The sequence below is a fragment of the Symphalangus syndactylus genome, chromosome 5 (assembly GCF_028878055.3).
Source record: "Symphalangus syndactylus isolate Jambi chromosome 5, NHGRI_mSymSyn1-v2.1_pri, whole genome shotgun sequence".
In the NCBI taxonomy this organism is placed as follows: domain Eukaryota; kingdom Metazoa; phylum Chordata; class Mammalia; order Primates; family Hylobatidae; genus Symphalangus; species Symphalangus syndactylus.
In genome coordinates this window covers 120547987-120570198 of record NC_072427.2, presented here as the reverse complement: position 1 = coordinate 120570198, position 22212 = coordinate 120547987, and the positions used below count along the sequence as shown (strand labels likewise).

The window sequence follows — 22212 nt, the reverse complement described above, 5'->3', positions numbered from 1 at the left end:
CTTCAGTGAGCCCTCAGTGAGTCCCGAGGTAGCCAGCTGGGACTTCCCTTTATCTCCGGCTAAGCTGCTTGTTGGAAAAGAAAGCACTTTCTAACCTACTGGTGCCCCCTTTCATCCCCAACCCTGCCCTGTGGCAACACAGAGCGAGGCTCATGGGTCTCCACAGAGGGGCTTCAGATGCCTCATGGTCGTGGTAGCCCCTGAGCCTGCCTTCATCCAGCCTAAATGACCTCTGTTACTTTGGTTTGCCTCAGGCCCAAAGACATCTGGTTTTGGCCACTGCACCACCCAGTGGCCACAGTGCCCCCTGCTGAACAAGTCTGCAAGATTCCTGGTTAGGCTCAATAATAGGTGTAAACAACAGGTGCACAATGGCGATACTGCAAGTCCCAACATCCCTCCAGTTAGCAATTGAACAATTACCTAGCCACCTGACCTCCCTGCCTCTAACCTCCCCATCCCTCCTGACATCAATTCACTGAAGCCAGAGTAAACTATGGAGGGCTTTAATCTAACTCAGACACTCTTCTCTTTCAAACAAACCAAAATCTGACTCACCCCTGCAAGGGCTCCTGTCACCTACAGGGTCCAGCCCAGGCAGGCATTCAGGGAGCCCTGGGATCTGGCCCCACCCACCTCTCAGCTGCCTGCCTCCCACTGTGCTCCCTCCCACTCTGTGGCCGCCTGGAGTGGCAGCAGTCCCTCTTCACTGGCAGCAGCAAGTCTGTGACCAACCCCTCCTGCTCGGAGCTCCCCAGTTCCCCCACTGTCCAACCATTATCTGTTTTCATGAAGGTCCCTGAGGGCCAAGACTGAGCTTTTGGCCCCAAGAGCCACGTGGTATCTGGCAATATGGGTAGTAGGTACTGAGAAGGTTTGCTGAATAAGTGTGAATAAATAAACGATGCGGTGCTTTCACCACTTGCTAAAGAAAACTTAGTCAAAGTGATAAAGGTTGTGTTGTTTTCACTGTAGTGTATTTAAAGTAGAGCAAAGATTTAATATGATGAAGCGTTTTCTTTTTGTATTGGTTAAAACAGGACTGTAAAGTGAGACGCATGCAGCGCACAGCTCTGAAGCCCGACAGCTCAGTGAAGCTTTACACATGTTAGCACGCAGACCAGGGCACAGTAACTGCCTCCACCCCAGGGGGTTCCCTGCTCCACTCCCTCCCTTGCCAAGTCAATCAGAGGAGGATTTTCAATATGCCATGCAGTTTTTTCTCAACTCTATCAACAATCACTAGCCCCAACCTTCTCATGTTATTAAAAATAATAATAACTACTGAGAAACAATAGGAGCTTCCTCTTAGAGCAAACTACTGGAGCACACCCATCTTGTTCAGAGAGACGCCGAAAGCTTCCTCTCCTCTCAGCTCCTCTTCAGTGCTCCTTGGCAGGCCAACCTGACACTGGGGGCCGCCTATTTACCTGCATGTCAGAGTTGGTGAAGCTGCAGGCCGACAGGTAGTTGGTGTGCATAGCAACAGACTTCTTTTTGGCAGCCATGTTTTCATTTTTGTCAAACGTCAAGGGGTACACAGAACACTTATTATCCAAACCACTAGGACGGGAAGAAAGAAGTACCAGAGATTAATGCAGAGTAACAGAATATGTGTCTACTTTTCCAATCACATGAACTTTTCAACATATTCTCTTTAGCAGTCTCAAATATTGTACCCTTTCCTCCAACTTTTACTTTGAAGATTTTCTTTTTTTTTTTTTTTAAATAGAGACAGGGTCTTGCTCTGTTGGCCAGGTTGGTCTTGAACTCTTGGCCTCAAGCAATCCTCCCTTGGCCTCCCAAAGTGCTAGGATTACAGGTGTAAGCCACTGTGCCTGGCCAGTTTGAAGATTTTCAAACCTACTGTAAAACTGAAAAAAAAAAAAATAGTATACTGAACACCCAGATCCCTTCCCTTAGATTCACAGACTTAACATTTTGTCATATCTATAGGAGCAAATTCTGAACCATTTGACTGCAAACTGCAGATATGACATTTTCCTTCTGAACACTTCCACTTGCAAATTTACATCTCCTAAAAATAAGAACATTCTCCTGTCTATCTACCACATCCTTAGCACATTTGAGAAAATCAACAAAACCTCCATAACACCATTTAATAAGCCAGCCATGTTCAATCCTCCCTAATTGTCACCAGGATCCAGGGACCAACCAAGGCTCACATGTTGCATTCAGTTGTTATGTCTTTTTAAGATCTTTTAATCTAGAACAGACACTACCTACTGTTTGTTGTTCATGACAGGGAATCTTAGATTGGCTGTTTATAGAATGTCGCATATGATGGATTTGTCAGATGGTTTCTTAATGGTTAGATTCAAGTACTGTAGAACATTTTGGCAATAAGAATATCAAGGTGCTACTGTGTACTTCTTTCTTATTGCTTCATGTCAGAAGGCTTGCAATGTCTCTTCCAAGATTGGTAAAGCCAACTTTGATTACTTGGTTAAGGTGGACCACTGGATATCTCCAGGGTAAAGGTAATTTGTCTGTAATCAGTAATAATCTGTGGTGTGATATTTTGAGACCATTAAGATATCCTTTTCGCCAACCACCTTTCATACAAAGGCTTTACATGATTACCCTTGCTTGAATCAAATATTACTTTAGGGGTGCAAAAGAGTGATTTATTTTGATAATGTCTTCCATATTTATTAGCTGTTGTTTTTCTGTAACGAAGAATCCTCCTTCCCAGTATCACTGTACACCGATAAATTTGTTTTTTTCTTAATTGTATCATGATCCATTATTATCACTACTACATTTGGTGCTCAAATTACCCCAAATTTGGGGCCTCTTCAAACCAGCTGTTTTCTTTTTAATATATATATATGACCCCTATTGGTCCTTGAACGTTCCTTTACTTTCTAGAACAAGAAAATATCCTAGCCTCACTTTATTCTTTTCCTCCCAAAGACCTAACCTCAGCCTTACCCTAAAGTGCCCTGCTTTCTTTTTGTAGGGAACAATATTTAAAACGGGGTCACTTTTTTCTGAGGCACTGGGAAAGCCAAGGGTCCCTTCTGCTTTTCCAGCTGCTTGGAAGGTACACAGGTGTATTCTTGGGTAGTTTCTTATCAGTAATTAGCTTTGGCAAACTTGTTTATAGAATGTGCGGAGGAGGCTGGGCACGGTGGCTCACATCTGTAATCCTAGCACTTTGGGAGGCCGAGGCAGGCAGATCACCTGAGGTCAGGAGTTCAAGACCAGCCTGGCCAACATGGAGAAACCCCGTTTCTACTAAAAATACAAAAATTAGCTGGGCAAGGTGGCAGGTGCCTGTAATCCCAGCTACTCGGGAGGCTGAGGCAGGAGAACTGCTTGAACCTGGGAGGTGGAGGTTGCAGTGAGTTGAGACCACACCACCGCACTCCAACCTGGGCGACAGAGTGAGACTCTTTGTCTAAAAAAAAGAGAAAAAAAAAAGAAAAAGAATGTGCGGAGAATGATTTGCACTTAGGCTATGGTAAGGGACCAGCATGCTGTGGACTATGATCCTCCCTGACCCCTGAGCTGGGATATGTCCTCCCCATCCTGAGTAATTTCTCTGTTGAGATACTTATTACTTAGGGTTATTCGCATTGCTATGAGAAGCAGGAAGGTTTTGCAGGGTGATGCATCCAGTGTCGAATCTCTGCTTTAGTACCTAACTAATGTTGTGATCTTGGTTACGTATTCATCTTTGAATTCCAGCATGACACCTGGCCCAGTGCCTTGCACACAGGAGCTCGTAGTAAGTGTACAATACCTGAATGAAAGCTTCTTGGGGATACGGCTCTTAAATAAGAAATACTTGTATATATAATTAATTGACACATTTTTTGGGGAAAGGGGATTGTGGCAATACCATTTGGGTTTTAGCTTTCAAGTTTGGAAACAACTGAGAGAGAGACCCAGGAGCCAGGTAAATTGAGATAAAAAATATCCCCATTATTACCTACAATGACATTTAGAGAATGTGGCATCGGTGTGGTTCTATTACAGATAACAGAGTCACAGAGATGTCACACAGTCATGGTTGGGAAACATTATGTCAGACTTACCACTAGAACCTCAAATGAATCACAGCTGCTCTTAGCACTTTTGGGAAAGGTCTGGGAAGGGGAGATGGTACTTTTACCTGCGATAAGGAGTCAGTATTAGTTTCGTCTTTGACGCTCTCTCATCCACTAGACCGCCATATTTTGAAAAATGCCTTCACAAATGTTCATACCTTGAACTTCCTCTGTTTGGCCCTCGTAACAGCCAGTGAGGCAGCCAGGAAAGGTGCTAGCACCTCCCACATGCCAGGGTGGGGAAACAGAGATGACAAAGATCAGGGCGCCAGCCATCCCTCCACTCTGAACTTTGTTTCTACACCAAGCTAAGTCACCAGAAAGCTATCTGGGCCTGGTAAGGCTGCTCTCTTCCTTCCGTCCCGCTACCCCCATGCGAATTCTTCTGCTGCATTCCATTTAGTGAGGGTAAAATTAAGAAACAGCCACAGCATCATTTCCTAAACTACTGTTGAAGACATTGTTCACTGTTATCATATTCACTATATGTTGCAGAAGGGCCTACCCAATATATTCTTTCTGTAATTTAGAACTGCATATCTAATATTTCAATATTGGACATTGATGGATTATGTAACACATCCAGCTCTATGCATCTGCTAAAATTCATGTCCAATTAGAAACATATTACCCTAGGATTTAAAAAAATGTGGAGAACTTACGATTCCTGCTGAGTAGTGAAGAACTGACACTGCAGGAGAGGACTGGCTTTTGCCCTCAGCTACTTGAAGTGATCTCTGGGCCCCTGGAATGTCCTGCCTGGTAAGAGTGGCTTGGTTTGCTTGGGGGCTCTGGTCACCAGTTTAATAATGTGATTTATGATGGGTGCTTTTGGATGCATCATATCAGGTTTGATCTCCAGAGGAACTTGAGACTTAAAGGTATCTGCCCGAACTTCTAGAGAGACTGGAGACTAAAGGTAAACCACACAGGCAGTGTGTGGTCAAGCCCCCAGTAAAACCTCTGGACACTTAAGGCTCAGAGGAGCTTCCCCAGCCGGCAATACTCTGCATGTATTACCATACACCGTGGCCAAGAGGAAACAACGCCGTCAGTGACCACACCAGGGAGACGATGACTGGCAGCTCCATGTCTGGATGCCTCCTGGCTTCTGCCCCAGGGGTCTCTTCCTTTGGCTGGTTCTAATTTGTACCTTTCCACTGTAATAAAACTGTGGTAGTAAGTACGGCACTTTCATGAGTTTGGCGAGTTGTTTTAGTGAATTCCTGGGGTTGTGGGGACCCTCAAATTTGCAGCCAGTATCTGAAGTAAGGGGCAGTCTTGGAACTGTGCCTTCTAACTGTAGTTGGCTAAACTCCTTTGCACCAACCTTATAATTGTGGCCTATTTCTCTCTTGCTTGCTTTCTCTAATAGATGTGTTACACATGTAGTACAAATATATATATATATATATATATATATATATATATATATATATATGTTTACATATATGTATCTTTTATTATAGCACCTCTTATCCTTTTAGGAAGTAGATGGTAATAAATTTTATATAAATACTGGCATCCATCTGTAAAGTAGAGACACAATCCACTTTTGAGCTATTTTAAAAATTAAAAAATATGGGCCGGGTACAGTGGCTCACACCTGCAATCCCAACACTTTGGGAGGCCGAGGCAGGCAGATCACTTGAGGTCAGGAGTTGGAGACCACCCTGGCCAACATGGTAAAACCCCATCTCTACCAAAAAAAAAAAAATACAAAAATTAGCCGGACGTGGTGGGGCATGCCTGTAGTCCCAGCTACTTGGGAGGCTGAGGCAGAAGAATTGCTTGAACCCAGGGGGCGGAGGTTGCAGAGAGCTGAGATCATGCCACTGCACTCTAGCCTAGGTGACAGAGCCAGACTCCATCTCAAAAAATAAAAAAAAGTGAAATACATGTATGTGAACATGGGCTCCAAAGGGACAAGTGGTCTTGGCCACCGGAAGGAGAGTGAGACTATGTCCCCAAAGCAGCCACCCGAAGGGAGGGGACACTGGAGAAGATGGTTGGTGTGACTGGCTGGAGAGGGCTCCAAAGCGTTTGCTTGGGGACTCAGGCTTTTCCTCTTTAAAATAAAATTTTCTTCCTGATTAAAAATTCCCATAGTCCCATCATCCAGAAAGAACTAATATTTTATTTGGTATAGTTCCTCCCAGCCTTTATAATATGCCTTTTTTTTTTTTTTTTTTTTGAGATGGAGTCTCGCTCTGTCACCCAGGTTGGAGTGCAGTGGCGCAATCTCGGCTCACTGCAAGCTCTGCCTCCTGGGCTCACGCCATTCTCCTGCCTCAGCCTCCCGAGTAGCTGGGACTACAGGCGCCCACCACCACGCCCGGCTAATTTTTTTGTATTTTTAGTAGAGACGGAGTTTCATTTCACTGTGTTAGCCAGGATGGTCTTGATCTCCTGACCTCATGATCCATCTGCCTCAGCCTCCCAAAGTGCTGGGATTATAGGCATGAGCCACCATGCCCGGCCTAATATGCCTCTTTTTAAAAACATGGCTGAGATACTGTGGCAGAAATATTTTGAATGGTCTCAGAATTGTTCAACACAGGGACCAGGAATTATGTTGGTTTCAGTTCTCATTGCCAACCCTGTTAAACTGAGCTCCAGGAGAAGAGGGAATAAGTCACACTCTTCCTAGTAAACTTGATGGCCTTTTCACATAGTGTAATTGGGAATTTTCCTTTTTAATGGCTGTATGATATTCCATTCAATTCGTGTACCACAATTCATTTAAGTTTTCTTGGATGGGTACGTTGGTTCCTTTTTTCTTTCCTTTTTTTTTTTATTTTATTTTTGAGACAGGGTCTCAATCTGTCACCCAGGCTGGAGTGCAGTGGCATGATCACAGCTTACTGCAGCCTTAACCTCCTAGGCTCATGCAGTTCTCCCACCACAGCCTCCAGAACAGCTGGGTCTACAGGTGCATACCACCACACCCAGCTAATTAGAAATTTTTTTTTTTTTTTTTTTGTAGAGACAATGTATTATTACCACATTGCCCAGGCTGGTCTGGAACTCCTGGGTTCAAGGGATCCTCCTGCCCCTGTCTCCCAAAGTGCTAGGATTACAGGCAAGAGCCACCACACCTGGTGTTTTTTGCTTTATTTTTAAAAATACTACAATTAATGTCATTGTCCATATGGCTTTTCTATGTTTTGGATCATTCCTTTCAAACTTGTTCCCGGATGTGGAGTCACCAGATCAAAGGCTTTCAGCTTTTCAAGGCTTCTGACAGACATTACCAAGTTGCTTTCCAAAATGTTTGCAATGTTTATGGTTCTGCCAAAAGCATTTAAGAGAGCAGGAGATAGGTGTGAAATGTAACTACTGTCAGTTTGTAATGAAAATAATTATGAAAGAGAGATTTATGGTTCTTTTTTTTTTTTTTTAAAGAGATGGGGTCTTGCTATGTTGCCAGGGTGGACTTGAACTCCTGCTCAAGTGATCCTCCCCCCTCAGCCTCCCAGGTGGCTGGGATTACAAGCAGGCACCACTGTGCCGGCTTATGGTTTCTTCTTTGACCAAGTTCAAAGGATTTAGCATACTGCTTAACAAGTAAACAACAAAAACTATGAGTTCTTGTTTGTTTGCTTGTTTTTGCCAAGAGAACAGTATTTCATGGTTAACACAAAATCTGAAAAGCTGCTATAGCTCCAACTTACCCACAAGCAATGGCACATCCCGATGGGGCATAAGCACACGCCATCACCCACGTGCAGGGCATGGTGACCGCATGCTCCTGAAACACAGCACAGAGTGAACAACTAGCACTTCTACACAAAAACCTTTTTTTTTTTTTTTTTTTGAGATGGAGTCTCACTCTGTTGCCCAGGCTGGAGTGCAGTCACACAATCTCAGCTCACTCCAACATCCGCCTCCGGGGTTCAAGCGATCCTCCTGTCTCAGCCTCCTGAGTAGCTGGGATTACAGGCATGCACCACCACGCCTGGCTAATTTTTGTATTTTTAGTAGAGATGGGGTTTCACCATGTTGGCCAGGCTGGTCTCGAACTCCTGACCTCAAGTGATCTGCTCACCTCAGCCTCCCAAAGTACTGGGATTACAGGTGTGAGCCCCCATGCCTGGCCACAAAAATCTGAATGTTTAAATTTTAGAAAATAAAATCACCAGATGCCTACTGAATTACATTACAGTTTCAAAGTGGTGTAGGGTAAAGATGGGCTCAAGACTTATGAGGGGACTCTCATAGTCAACTTGATGTCACATATTTGAAAAGTTAAAAAGCTCAACTAGAAAAAGCAAAACAAAACAAAACCTTCATGTTTTACTTCCTTCTTAATGTCATACTCCCTTTGTTCCTCTGCCTGAGTATCAGGGCCCCTTTTCTTTAGAAGGTATGCCCAAATCTCCTTTCAGATACATACTTTTCCTTGTTTACTCTGATTTCCATTTTCAAAATATACTCTGGAATGACTTTTTATATATGTATTTTAAGTTTGTTTACTTGTGAGTCTGCAAGAGCCTGTGTCCACTATGGGTCCTAAACCATCCCAGGGAAGGTATGAATGGGTCGGGGGGGGGAGGGTGATCTTGGGTTGTGCTCACTGATAAACGAGAACTAAGCACGACAGTCCCTGGCTTCTGGCTTCACAGAGGAAGAACGAGAACCACCGTGGCACAAGTGGCTGACCTGCGTGCAGTCGCACATCTTGGTGGTGGTGGAACCAGGACCAGAGTCCACGTATCCCATGGGAATAAGACCTCAGGCTCAGATGTATTGGAAACATGGCTCTGTTGTTTGCATATCTGCATGCAGGAGGATAGGGGTGACTCAGCCAGCCAGCAGCCAGGGACTGGCGCGCTTAGTTCTTAATGTTTCCAATGTACATTCAAGCGCTGGTCTTCTTTTCTGTTATAATTACATGCGTTTTTGCGGGGAAACACAGGCCCCAATACTGCCTGCCCAAATACTGTTGTCAATAGCAGCCCTGTAGGCTTTCAGAGGCCAAGAATAATCTACTGCTCTCCAGAGAATGAGCTGAGGTAGCCACTGTCAGCACAGGGTATCCCAGGCCCCTTTCCTCACAAGTAATGGCTATATTCCCTGCCACGGGCCACAAGTGGCACCCTCGGCTCCCCAGAAATCAGTCTGTGCTCTATGCCAGGATAAGGTGTAAACAGAAGCAACTACACCCCTGCACAGCCCAGAAGGTGCTGAGAGAGACGAAGGCTTCCAAGGAGCTAGGCGCTATATAGCAAAGCCCTGTGCAAACTGTTGTCATTTTTATTTCTCAGGGTACTGACCATTAGGGACTCGACTCTACAAAATCGTTCTGGCCCCTCACTTGACCAGGTCATGTACCAGCTGCTTCCCACAACACTGACGAAACACACTCAACAATGCAGAATATGGCTGCTGTTCACTATGAGACAGAGACAGAGACAGGTCTCATGTTTTTCATAGCATAAAGGCAGGCTTCCTAAATAAATATAGGAATTCTTATTTAATACACAGTACTCTTTATTATAAACGCCAATGCAATGCAGGTGTGCCAGCATACCTGCACATAGGTTTTAGTCTTATCTTTCATTAAGAGCTAAAATTTAAATCTAAGTTGAGCTGTGCATGCCCAGGCCAGACTTGCAAGGGGATCAGACTGCATCACAGGGTAGCTCTGCCTAATCCCACTGCAGCCTCATCTTCCCCACCCTCCATGTGTTCATTCCCACAGGGCTATGGAGTCTGCTCAAAGAGAGGGGAGAGAGAATGGAGAATTTTGGTGCCTCTTATCACTCAGAAAACAAATAGTACATGCAGTTACACATGTGGACGCAAGTTCTCCATGCTCTGCCCATTCCCATGTTGGTACTGGCAGCCCCTATGGTGGCTCTAATAGTCCTCTTGGGGCGATAGGGGAATAAATGCTGCAATGGGCTGGCTGAGCTGTTCAAACATGGATGGGCCTTCTTGGGGTTTCCATCCCTAGAGGCAACTACTTGCAGGGATACATGGAGAGAAATCAGGACAGGGCCGGGCAGCTGGACCAGAGGACCTTTAAGTAGGCTGGGATTCTGAAGTGTCTATAACGTGGCTGGGAACAATGCCTCACCTTGTTCGTGGTGAAGGAATCCCACACGATCACCTTCCCATCCTGGAGGGAGAAGAGCAAACAGTTTAGGGGTTGTCAAGGTCTTACAGATTACTGCTGAGAATTCCTCATAAAAGCTGTGTCCAGCAGGGCAGTGTGAAGTAGAAAGCCAGAATGAGGATCTGGATAATCAAGACCCCCTAACCTACCCATGAAAAAAAGCGGGGTGAGTGCGGGAGGGGCTGGATGTTCCAGCGGAGCCAAAGGATCAGTTCTCAACCTTACATTCCTTGGAAAGATACAACTACAGGGAACAACGAAACAACACGCAGACACTTCTTTCATACCATTTACAAACCACGCACAAATTGTTGGTACACTATCATCACCTGCCTTACCTTAAATGTCAACAAATTATCCAGGGGAAAGATAAAGCTGACATCACCTTTAGGTACCTGACAGGTAAATAATAAATCTTTTTCTCCCACAACATCTCCACTACTTTGTCCTTTCCCCCATTTCCTTTGGAGTCCATGGTCCCTGTGGCACCATCCAGGAACCCCCCTCCCCATTCTCTGTCCATTTCTCTGCCAGGGACAGCTGCGGAGGGGGCTGTATGGACCTGAGATCAGTCTAATTCCTCCAGGTGCTCACAGATGTCACAGCTCCAGCTCTGACATTTCACACCTACATTGAGAACAACATGCGATATGCACCCATCGTGGTGGGAACCCCTGTGGGCAGCCGATCAGTAAGCAAACAGCACTCCCTGCCAGGGTGAACGCAGAGCTGGCCCTGCCACAGACAACACTGCCACTTTCACTGTAACCCAGCTGTGGCCTCCCATGGGTGTGGGTTGTGACTACAGCATCATCTATTTGTAATGAAAACCCATTAGAGGTAAATCCATGTGAGCCCTGGTCCCTGCAAAGCAGTCCTCTGCCCAGACCGTGGCATGCAGCTTGCTGGGCAGACAGTGGAAGAGGATCGGATCCTCAGGGATTGGAAGTCTACAGCCTCTCTGGCAGGCTCGATTTTTTAATCACTCAAGCCATTTGGGGCCAAATTTTGGTGAACGAGGTGGCAGAGATATGGATGGAAAACATCACTTATGGGCAGAAGCAAGATCGGATCTGCAGTGACATAGCTGCTTGCTTTGCATGAGCTGATGGAAGATTTCTGTGTTAACGCCATGCATGGCAGATGGACCCTGAAGCAAGGTCAAAGTTGGTGGTTTGGGGGCCTTCTGAGATTCCAAAGCACATTGGTTCTTCTGGTCTAATTTCTGCCTAAATGGCCACACACAGTGTGTGGGGTGGATTCAGTAAGCCTTTAGTGCAGAAACTGGAGTGGGGCCACATGCCTGTATCGTGGGGTCCTCCACACCTGGAACCCCTGATGGCTGGGGACTGGTTCCATGTATTACCCACATCAGTGACCACGTTAGGGGCTTCTTCCACGTCACTGCCTGCCTGTCCCCCATGTGTACTCTGGAGTCCCCGTGTGTGCCACCCACTGTGTGCTCTGGGGTCTCATTAAACTAAGTATGGTCTCCTCGGTGAGCACAGATTTATGTGCAGGGGCCTACATACCCAGAGAGAATGTGCCTCTACCCCCAAGCCTTAATCCCACGTGGCTGGGGTGATTACTCTCCTGCATCTAAGCAGGAAGGCTGTTGATGAGTCCAGGTCTGTTCCAGAGGCTTCCTGCTTTCCAGCCTCCTCCCCACACCCACATCCACCTCTTCCTGCTCTGGAGCAGAGCGAGATGGACAGTGTGTGCCCAGCCCTGCTGAAGGTCCTCCCTCCCAACAGCGCTATGTGAGTGACAGAAAACCCAACACAAAGCCTACCTTGCCTGGATTTAAGAAGTCAAAAGGCTAGAGAGCGACATGGATATTCTGATAAGCACCTTATAAGAATAAGCTCTTGAAAAAGACTAGAAAGAAGTGCTCTAAAATAATAATAATGGGCAGGGCAAGGTGGCTCACGTCTATAATCCCAGTGCTTTGGGAGGCTGAGGCAGGAGGATCACTCGAGCCTAGGAGGTCAAGGCTGAAGTGAGCTGCACTCCAGCCTGGGTAACAGAGTGAGACCCCATCTCAAGAAAAGAAAAAAGGAAAAAATAAATAATAATGGTTGTGACAGGCTGGTGGGAGTAAAAAGTTTTTATTTGTTTGTTTCTTTAATGTGGTAGAATACATAAGTGATAAATTTATTTTGATCTTAAAAAAAAAGCAAGTGCAATGTGACATACTAGATTTGTAGGTAATCCAGGAGAGTAATAACATTTGTCCTATCAAATGCAAAACTGACACAGACATTACAGTTTGCAGATTATCTAGAGTATATCCAGTTTTACAAGGGTTATAAAAAAAAAAGAAGCAAACCAACCTGCTTTTGGAAAAACTGAGCACAAGGCCCGGGTTGGGGGAAACCTATGCTGATCATAAAAATATGATTTATAGAATATCTTTTCTTTTTTGAGAAAAAAAAAAAAAACAAAACAGTCTCGCTCTGTTGCCCAGGCTGGAGTACAGTGGCATGATCTCAGCTCACTGCAACCTCCGCCTCCTAGGTTCAAGTGATTCTCATGCCTCAGCCTCCCGAGTAGCTGGGATTACGGGCTCCCACCACCACGCCCTGCTAATTTTTGTACTTTTTAGTAGAGACAAGGTTTCACCATGTTGGCCAGGTTAGTCTTGAACTCCTGACCTCAGGTGATCCATCTGCCTCAGCCTCCCAAACTGGTGGGATTACAGGCGTGAGCCACCATGCCCGGCCGAATATCTCTTTTTTTTTTGAGACAGGGTCTCACTGTGTTGCCCAGGCTGGAGTGCAGTGGCATAATCTCAGCTCACTGCAGCCTTGACCTCCTACACCCAAACGATACTCCCACCTCAGCCTCTAAAGTAGCTGGCACTACAGGCACGCACCACCATGCCCAGCTGATTTTGTATTTCTATTTTTGTAAAGACAAGGTCTCACCATTTAGTCTCAAACTCCTGGATTCAAGTGATCCTCCCGCCTTGGCCTCCCAAAGTGCTGGGATTATAGGCATGAGCCACTATAACCAGCCTATAGAATATCTCATGTGGCTTCAGTTTATAGCTTTATGTCCAATACATGTTACATAAAAATAGACATCAAAAGTACTGAGCTGTGGGGGCCAGACTCCAAATGAGTCCCAAATCATTCTAGCCTCTTGATAGTCACACTTTTTTATAGTCTCTTTCCTCTTTATATCAGGGTTGTTCTGTGTGACCAACAGAATACAACAGGAGCAATGGACTGTCACCTCTGAGGCCAGGTCATGAAATATGGCATGGCCCTGCCTCTGCCCCTTCTTGTGGATCACTCGCTCTGGGAGAGGCCAGCTACCATGCTGTGAGCAGGTCGAATGGTGAGGAACTGAGGCCTCCAGCCAAGAGCCATGTGAACAAGGCACCCTGGAAGTGAGTCTCCACCTTAGTCCAGCTGTCGGCAACCACAGCCCCGACCAACATCTTCACACAACCTCACAAACCACCCGAGCCCGAACCACCCAGTGGAGCCACTCCCGGATGCCTGACTCTCAGAAACCATGCGAGATAATTAAGCTGCTAAATTTGGGGGTAATTTTTTGGAGTAACAGATAATTAATAAATAATATACAAAATAAACTATGTAAATGATATGATTTTTAAAATTGTATTTTACAAGAGATGTATCTTAACATTGTTCTTTACGACATAAGAATTGCTAAACTCCTTAAATTGAAAGAAAGTCACTGATAGAATCTTATGCCCTCAACTTGGAAAAAAAAGAATCTATTTAAAAACTGGTTTCATTTACAAATAAGACTTTGAAATTATTTTCAATGATTCACCATATTGGTTAAATATAGTCTACACTGTTTCAACTATTACCAACTTCAAATCTACCCAAATTAGTGAAGTTCTATAATACTTAAGAGAGTTCTTTACGCTAAATCACATCCTTCGGAGAATGAGCAAAGTCACAAAGATCAGAAGAGGGCTTTTGGAAAGGGACAGCTCTCCTCCCCCTTAGCTATAAAATCCAAAACCCACTCACCAGTTATGCAGCAGGTGTGACATACCTGTGACGAGCTCACGATCCTCCTCTTATCTTTGCACCAGTCCATGCACAGGACTTTGTTCCCATGGCCTTTGAGGGTCCTTCTGGTCTTCATGACAAACTGCCCCAGGGCCTCCACCCGCTCTGCCACCTGGTGCACTGGAAAGACAAGGCCATAGTCAGTCCCCTTGCTAAGGACCAGGTTCTGGGCTTTGGGCTGGCACAGCACAGACATATGCTCTGCAGAGGGAGGCAGCCCCATGGGTTTCCTCCATAACAAGGCACAGCTTGAGTCTCTGATTCCTTACCATTACATCCTAGCAGCACTCCTTCTTTTAAGATCAGTAGAGGGTAGAGACAACACTGCCACTCTCTCTTTGTGTTTAAGACCCTATATTTTTCAAAGCAGTTTTATCTATCCATGTTGAGGGATTAACAACAAGACCACCTCATATTCATAAAGCACTACATAAAATTATTCCCTTTAAGGGACACAGCTCCAAGAGGAGGGCAGGACGGGCAGCAGAGTGAGACTGCTATGCCCATTTAGCAGGTAGGGAAACTGAGACTCACAGAGGTTATCTGGCTAAGACAAGTTCATACAACCAACAGCGAACCAGGCTGGGGCTTCTAGTTCTCCTGCCTACCACTTTGTCATCACAAGGAAAACTGACTTTACAAAACTGTCCCATCAGGACTATAAGGTACACCCTGCAGCTCTAGAGCTGGCTGTGTCTAGCTGACCCTCTGTGTGCCTAGCACCGGCCTGGACATGGCAGGTACCTCATACACATGGCGCAGGAACGAATGAACCAGCAAACTGCCAAGCAAGCTGTCTGCAAACTGCACACCTGTGAGTTTACTGAAAAACTTAGTGTCCACAGAAATCAATGCAATGTCCTAAAAGTCTGAATACACGATCCACTCATAGCACCACCTACACCAGAAAAGAGATCCAAAAGTCAATCTCTCAGGGCTGGGACCACAAGCTTCTTTCCTGAGGCCAAGGGCGAGATTTCTAGGGGCTTGTAGAGAAGCTGAGACTGATGAGTCTGAGAGGGACAAGTTCGTAGGAAGTGGCTGGAAAGCCACAAAGACCAGCTGGTCCAGGCCCTTCAGGGGAGGACGCCGAGGTCTGCAGGGATCCCGTGGCCACTCCCCACTTCCCTCTCTTGTTGGTGGCTATGTGAGAAGGAGAAGCCAGGGCTCTGAACTCTCCATCTACATCTCCTTCCTTGAAACCTCTCAGCTGGCCTTTCTCCAGGCAGGTGAGGAGGGAAGAAGGCACTTTCAGGGGGGAACAGCCTAGGCAAACACACAGAGGAACAGGGTGGGAAGAGACAAGGCAGCTGCCCCTCATGTCTTCCCAGGGAGCTGCTGAGGCTTGACGGGGTCGTGGCCCATTTCTCTTCAACTGGAAGCCTGAGCCGAGAGGGGCTGACTCTGTGGTCTGAGTCCTACGACAGCAGCGTGCCTTCCTGGGAAATCCTTCCTCCCATCCTTCCCTCCCCAAAATGCTTCAGTGTGTATATCCTAAAAACAAGGAACTCTCTTAAATAACCAAAGTGTAATGATCAAAATTAGAAAATTAATGCTGAAACAACACTAATCTACAGACTTATTGAGATACTGCCTATTGTCCAAATAATAACCTTCACAGCAAAAGAAAATCCATGGTCATAGATTGCATTCAGTTGCCATGTTTATTTAGCCTCCAGTTATTTGGTTCCTTCTTGTAATGTGGTCTGATGCTTCCTTCAGATTAGTTTGGGTAAAACACGTTTGGCAGGGACATAGAGTGGGGTGCTGAGCTAATGTCACTGAATCCCACCTGGGCACATGACTCCCACTGCTGGTGGGGTCACCGGGGATCATCTGGTTAAGGGGGCACCTGCCAGGTCTCTCCACTGGAGAGTTACCATCTTACCTTTTGTAATGAAACGTGTCTTGTTGGGGAGGTACTCTGAGGCTATATAAACATCGTGTTACCCCTCAAACCCCAACGGACTTATTTTAATACCACTAATGATTCTGGCCTGAATGAGTGATTGTGATGATGGCTGGCAAGTGGTGATCTTTCTCAGTCCATCCTTCCCTCTGCACTCATTAGTTGGCTTTCTAAGGAGGAGCTCTGCCTCCTCTCCGAGTTATTTATTTATTCATTCATTTACATCAGTAGAGACTCATGGGTTCTTACTTTATTCAAGAGGTTGTAATCCATTACTAATACTATTGACTTTGATCTTCAAATTGTCCCAGGTGATGGGGAGCCCCATCAAGCAGGTTCCCGTGACCTTCTGACACGTCCCCCTCATAGTCTGAGCACTTCTCATTTCAAGCTTCTGTTGTTCCTTCCCTGTCCTTGCTCTAAAATCAGCTGCTTCTCCAAGGAACTAAAAGTTCCTTTTAGTTGCCTCATTTCTTTGTGATAAAAGAGCAAAGTTGTACGTGGGCTAAAAGTCTTTGCGAAAACCCAAACTGTAAAAATACTTGCTAAACTAGGCCAGGCACGGTGGCTCACGCCTGTAATCCCAGCACTTTGGGAAGCCAAGGTAGGTGGATTGCTTGAGCTCAGGAGTCTGAGATCAGCCTGGGCAACATGGTGACACCGTCTCTACCAAAAATACAAAAACTTGGCTGGATGTGGTGGCACATATCTGTGGTCTCAGTTACTTGGGAGGCCAAGGTAGGAGAACTGCTTGAGCCTGGGGACAAAGGTCGCAGTTGGCAGAGGTTGCAGTCAGCTGAGATTGTGCCACTGCACTCCAGCCTGGGTGACAGAGCTAGACCTTGTCTAAAAATACAAACAAACAAACAAACAAAACAAAAACCTTGCTAAACTCTAAAGTGCTACATGAATGTTCAATTATTATGCCGTTGCTTCTGCTAAAACATTGCATTATTTACTGCCACAAACAGCATATTCGTCTTTTACAGATACGTTCTTTACAAAACACATCTAATAAAGTTTAAAAACAGATTGAATTTTCCAAATTCTTATAGGCCTTTTTTTTTTTGAGTCGAAGTCTCGCTCTGTCACCCAGGCTGGAGTGCAGTGGCGCCATCTTGGCTCACTGCAACCTCTACCTCCCGGGTTCAAGCGATTCTCCTGCCTCAGCCTCTGGAGTAGTTGGGATTACAGGCATGTAGTGCCACGCCCAGCTAATTTTTGTATTTTTAGTAGAGACGGGTTTCACCATGTTGGCCAGGATGGTCTCAATCATCTGACCTCGTGATCCACCCACCTTGGCCTCCCAAAGTGCTGGGATTACGGGAGTGAGCCACCGCGCCTGGCCATATAGGCCTTTTATATAAGGCTCTATCGGCCCAGAGTTGTGAGCATATTTTATTATTTTACTTTGAAATTTTACATTAATATTATTGCTGCTTCCCCCAATTCAACATTAGGATAGCCATAGCTTTTTGATAATTTCCCTTTTAATAAAAAAGATGATTCACCCAACCAAAATAGGGTCCTCCTTACATAATATGAATTTGAATAGATCCCAACTATTAATTATTTTTTTCTCACTACATTTTTTCTTCCCACATGTAGATCACTGCCAACCCACTCCATCCTGTTTCTATCTGCCAAATTTTGCATCCATTGAATTAAAAAAATTTTTTTAAATTAAAAATTAGGAAGTTAAAAAAAAGACCTGGAAATGAGCTGAATACGTGCTGGGTATTATTTGTACGAACTTGGTTCAGGGCAGATGTGGTTTCTCCTTTGCCTTCTGGAGGACCATTCCTCCAGGATTTAATTTTTTTTTTTAATGTTGAATATAACCAGCTGGTTTCTATAATAAGAATTTGCTAGAATATAATGACTACCTGTTAAGAAATTCCACTAGCTCCAGGAAGACAGGAGTGCTGTCTTGTTTGATCTTCTTCAGACGCAAAACTGGAGCAAAGCAGTTAAAAATCCAGGCTCTGGATTTGGGGGCTTGGGTCAAAGCCTGGCTCTGCCGCACACCAGCTGCACAACCTTGAGCAAATCATGTACTTTCTCACCACCTCTCTTCCCCTGTGGGGTTGTGGGGACAACTATTCAAGCCTGGCACAAAAGGGAACACTTGATAAGGGTTGGCTATGACATTCTCCAGCTTGGCATACAGTGAGTACCCAGTAATATTTACTGAAGGAATAAATGAAATGCTTAGTATTTATTAAATTTCAATCAATGGTAGCAATCCTAAGCAGCAGTTTTTGGTGGGTGAACAAAACAATCAAGCCTCTTTGCCTTCTTTTTTTTTTTTTTTTTTTTTTTTTTTTGAGACGGAGTCTTGCTCTTTCGCCCAGGCCAGAGTGCAGTGGCGCGATCTCGTCTCACTGCAAGCTCCGCCTCCCAGGTTCACGCCATCCTCCTGCCTCAGCCCCCCAAGTAGCTGGGACTACAGGCACCTGCCACGGCGCCCGGCTAATTTTTTGTATTTTTAGTAGAGACGGGGTTTCACCGTGTTAGCCAGGGTGGTCTCGATCTCCTGACCTCGTGATCCGCCCGCCTCGGCCTCCCAAAGTGCTGGGATTACAGGCGTGAGCCTCGGCGCCCGGCCTCTCTTTGCCTTCTTTTTCTGTACCTCTCCCTATCCCTAATCCATCATCCCTACTTCAGCTGTCAAACAACTCATCAATTTAACAGGGCACGCTCACTAGCACTGGGAGTGGGAGGCACACACATGGTTTCAGACCTATTTTCTGATCCAAGGAGCTCACCAGCCTTTTTTTAAAAAAAGTTCCTTTTTTTTTTTCATTTCCCCCTCCTGGCCCTATCCTGTTCCCTGAGCAACTTGGATTTGGACTTCACCACGCACAAACCCTTAAACCATTTAGATACAGCTCAAATTCTTTCCTAGTTCATTCCAGTTCAGTCTGTGCCAGCCTCTGGGACCACCCAGATATATGAGAGTCAGTCCCCGCCCTCACTGGAGTTTAGAGTTGAGGGAAGAGATGGAGCCATAATGATGATTTCCATACAACATGGGACTTGCTAAGCTAGATGTGTGGACACAGGAAGCTTCTGTCCCACAGGATGGGGCACTGCACTGGGCCTTTTGGGGTGGCATCTGAGCTCAGTCGAAAGGATAAAAAGGTGAGTCAGATCAGAGGAGGTCCTAGGTGGGTAGGCTAAGCTGAGGAAATGGCAAAAGCAAAGGTCCAACAATAATACTGATGTAAAATTTTTTACACCAGTATTTTTTAGGAGTGGAATAAACAACTTGATTGCAGAATAAGGGGTGGGTGCGGGCAAGTAATGGCGCTGTACACCCATGACAGAGCTCATTTATCCCATTGTGACAGCAGGCTGCTGTCTTCAGAGGAGTGCCGTGGTCCGATCTGCCTTCTCATGACTATGTGTGGCTGCAGCGTTGGAGGACAGCGTTGACAGAGACAACACTGGAGGAGGGAAACCAGGGAAGAGACTCCTCTTCTTTGGCAGCCCCCTCTCCAGCAGACACACCATCTGCTGCACCACCCTTCTCTGTGGTCCCTCCAAGGTCAGACTGGAACAGCCTAGAAACTGCTCCCTGTCCCTGGATGTTCTCCTTGCCATGTCCAGGGAGAGGATGCTTGCCTCTGTGGCCTCCCTGCTCGGTTGGGTCCTGTGAAGCTTGAGATGCTGAATATTCTAGATGCCAGTCCAGACCAAGGAATCAGAATCAAAGTCATGGCTGGAACTCAAGAGGAAGTGTAGGCCAGTGAATGCTGCTTGAATGACGGTTCCAGAATCTCTACTATGTGCCAAGAACTGTGCCAGGTGCTTGGGTACAGAAAAGAGTAAGACAGTCTCTGCTCTTACTGAGCTCACAGTCTGGAGGGGGCAGACAGGTCAGCACCCAGGTAACAACTACAGTGCAGTGCGATGGTGGCTGACAGAGGCTGTCACCCAGGGTCAGGGAGCCAGAGGGGAACAGACTCTGCTGGCAGGCGTGGTCATTAGAGGTGATGTCACTGAAGCCTGGTTTGAAGGATGCACAGGAGTTGGGGTGGAAAAGGGTAGGTGGGAAATTAGCTTTTTTTTTTTTTTTTTTTTTTTTTGAGATGGAGTCTCACTCTGTTGCCCAGGCTGGAGTGCAATGGCGTGATCTTCGCTCACTGTAACCTCTGCCTCCTGGGTTCAAGTGATTCTCCTGTCTCAGCCTCCCGAGTAGCTGGGATTCCAGGCCCATGCCACCACACCTGGCTAATTTTTGTGTTTTTCATAGAGATGGGGTTTCACCGTGTTGGCCAGGCCGGTCTCGAACTCCTGACCTCAGGAGATCCACCCGCCTCTGCCTCCCAAAGTGTTGGGGTTACAGGCATGAGCCACCGTGCCCGGCCAGGAAATTAGCTTCTTAATGTCTACTTTTGTTGCTGTTTTTTAGGAAAATGGCAGACAATGACCCAATCCATGGGAGTGTTCTAAGGTTCAACTGAGAAGGCAAATTAAAGTGCCTAACAGGCAGCTGGCAGGCCAGGAGTGGCAAAACTAGAGTTGGTGTACTAGGAGCTGAGAACTAGAAGACTGGAAACAACATGACCCAAAGAGAAACGGGGCTTTTGAAATGGGGGAGCCATGAAAACTAGAGATCATGTTTAGAATAACAGAGAATGGGTGAATGAAAAGAGGGGTTGCGAATGGAGAGATGGTTTTGTCTTGATTGCCTTTTATAGAATTATAGAAGTAAATGTATATTCATTGAAAATAATCAGAAAATAAAAATATATGGTCACATAATTCTGCTTAGACTGACCATTCTTATCATTTGGTGTGTACCCTTCCAGCCTTTCCTCCACATATGCGCACACACATATATATGTGTGTAAGCAGACAACATGCCACATAAAATTTGGGGGACTACAGGCATGGGATTACAGGTGTGAGCTGCCACACCCAGCCTATCTATCATTTTTAATGACTCCATAACATTCCACTGTATACACATACTATAATCTCTGAATCTCCTACTGGTGGATACTTACTTTGTCCCAGGGCTACCATGATACCCTTGTACTGTATTATCTCCTTAGATAAATTCCAATTCGTGGAATTACTGAGTCAAAGGGAAAGCATATTTTTTAAGGCTTTTGATATATGTTACCAATATCCACCATTGATTGCGTGTCTCTGGGTGACAGGCACTGGGCTGAGTGCTTTACACAACAGCCTGAAGACAAAGGCTTTATCTCCATTTCTACAGATGAGGAGCCTGGAGCTCAGAGAGGCTAAGGACCTCATGCACACATACTTGGATCCCTAAGAACATTTACATACCTCCAATAATGGGCGAATCTGTGGGCGGGTAGCTATCATTATTTAGAAAATCAAGGAGTAGGTGAGGCATTGACAATGGCTTCTAAGTCCAGGAGACATCCTAACTTTGGATCCTCCATGCCTCTCTCTTTTTTTGAGACAGAGTCTCAGTCTGTTGCCCAGGCTGGAGTGCAGTGGCGTGATCTTGGCTCATTGCAACCTCCACCTCCCAGGTTCAAGCAATTCTCATGCCTCAGCCTCTCAAGTAGCTGGGATTACAGGCACGCGCCACCATGCCCAGCTAATTTTTGCATTTTTTTAGTAGAGATGGGGTTTCACCATGTTTTCCAGGTTGGTCTCGAAGTCCTGGCCTCAAGTGGTCCACCCACCTCAGCCTCCCAAAGGGCTGGGATTATAGGTGTGATCCACCGTGCTTGGCCATACCTCTTTGATGTAGCCAGATCAATGGGTCACAGAGCTAGAGAGCCTAGATCAGGAGTGAAGAAACCTGCCCGGGTCTTGGCTTGGCAGCCACTTGGCTGGAAGAATCATGGAAAGTTAGAGCCAGAAGAGACCTGAATGACTCAACAAGCAAGGACTGAGCACCTTTCACAGTCTGGCCCTGTGCTGCATGCCAGGCTGAACATGAAGGATGGGTCAACTGGATAGCACTTGGAGTTGGGTAACCATGTGGAGCGATAGTCTTCAAGCTCCCATTTTACCTGTAGAAGTCTCCTGCAACTGCCTCTGCTTTGGCTCATGGAC

General features: G+C 45.9%; 1 protein-coding gene across 1 annotated transcript in view; it reads right to left on the bottom strand.

The window, feature by feature from the left end:
- Window positions 1-22212, bottom strand: part of GNB5 (G protein subunit beta 5) — a 65799-nt gene that overhangs the window by 24362 nt on the left and 19225 nt on the right. The window contains exons 2-5 of the mRNA XM_055279158.2: window positions 14236-14372; window positions 10159-10200; window positions 7751-7827; window positions 1431-1563 (exon numbers count right to left, since the gene is read on the bottom strand). Coding sequence (XP_055135133.1) covers window positions 1431-1563; window positions 7751-7827; window positions 10159-10200; window positions 14236-14372 — 389 coding nt within the window. The remainder of the gene's footprint in view (window positions 1-1430; window positions 1564-7750; window positions 7828-10158; window positions 10201-14235; window positions 14373-22212) is intronic.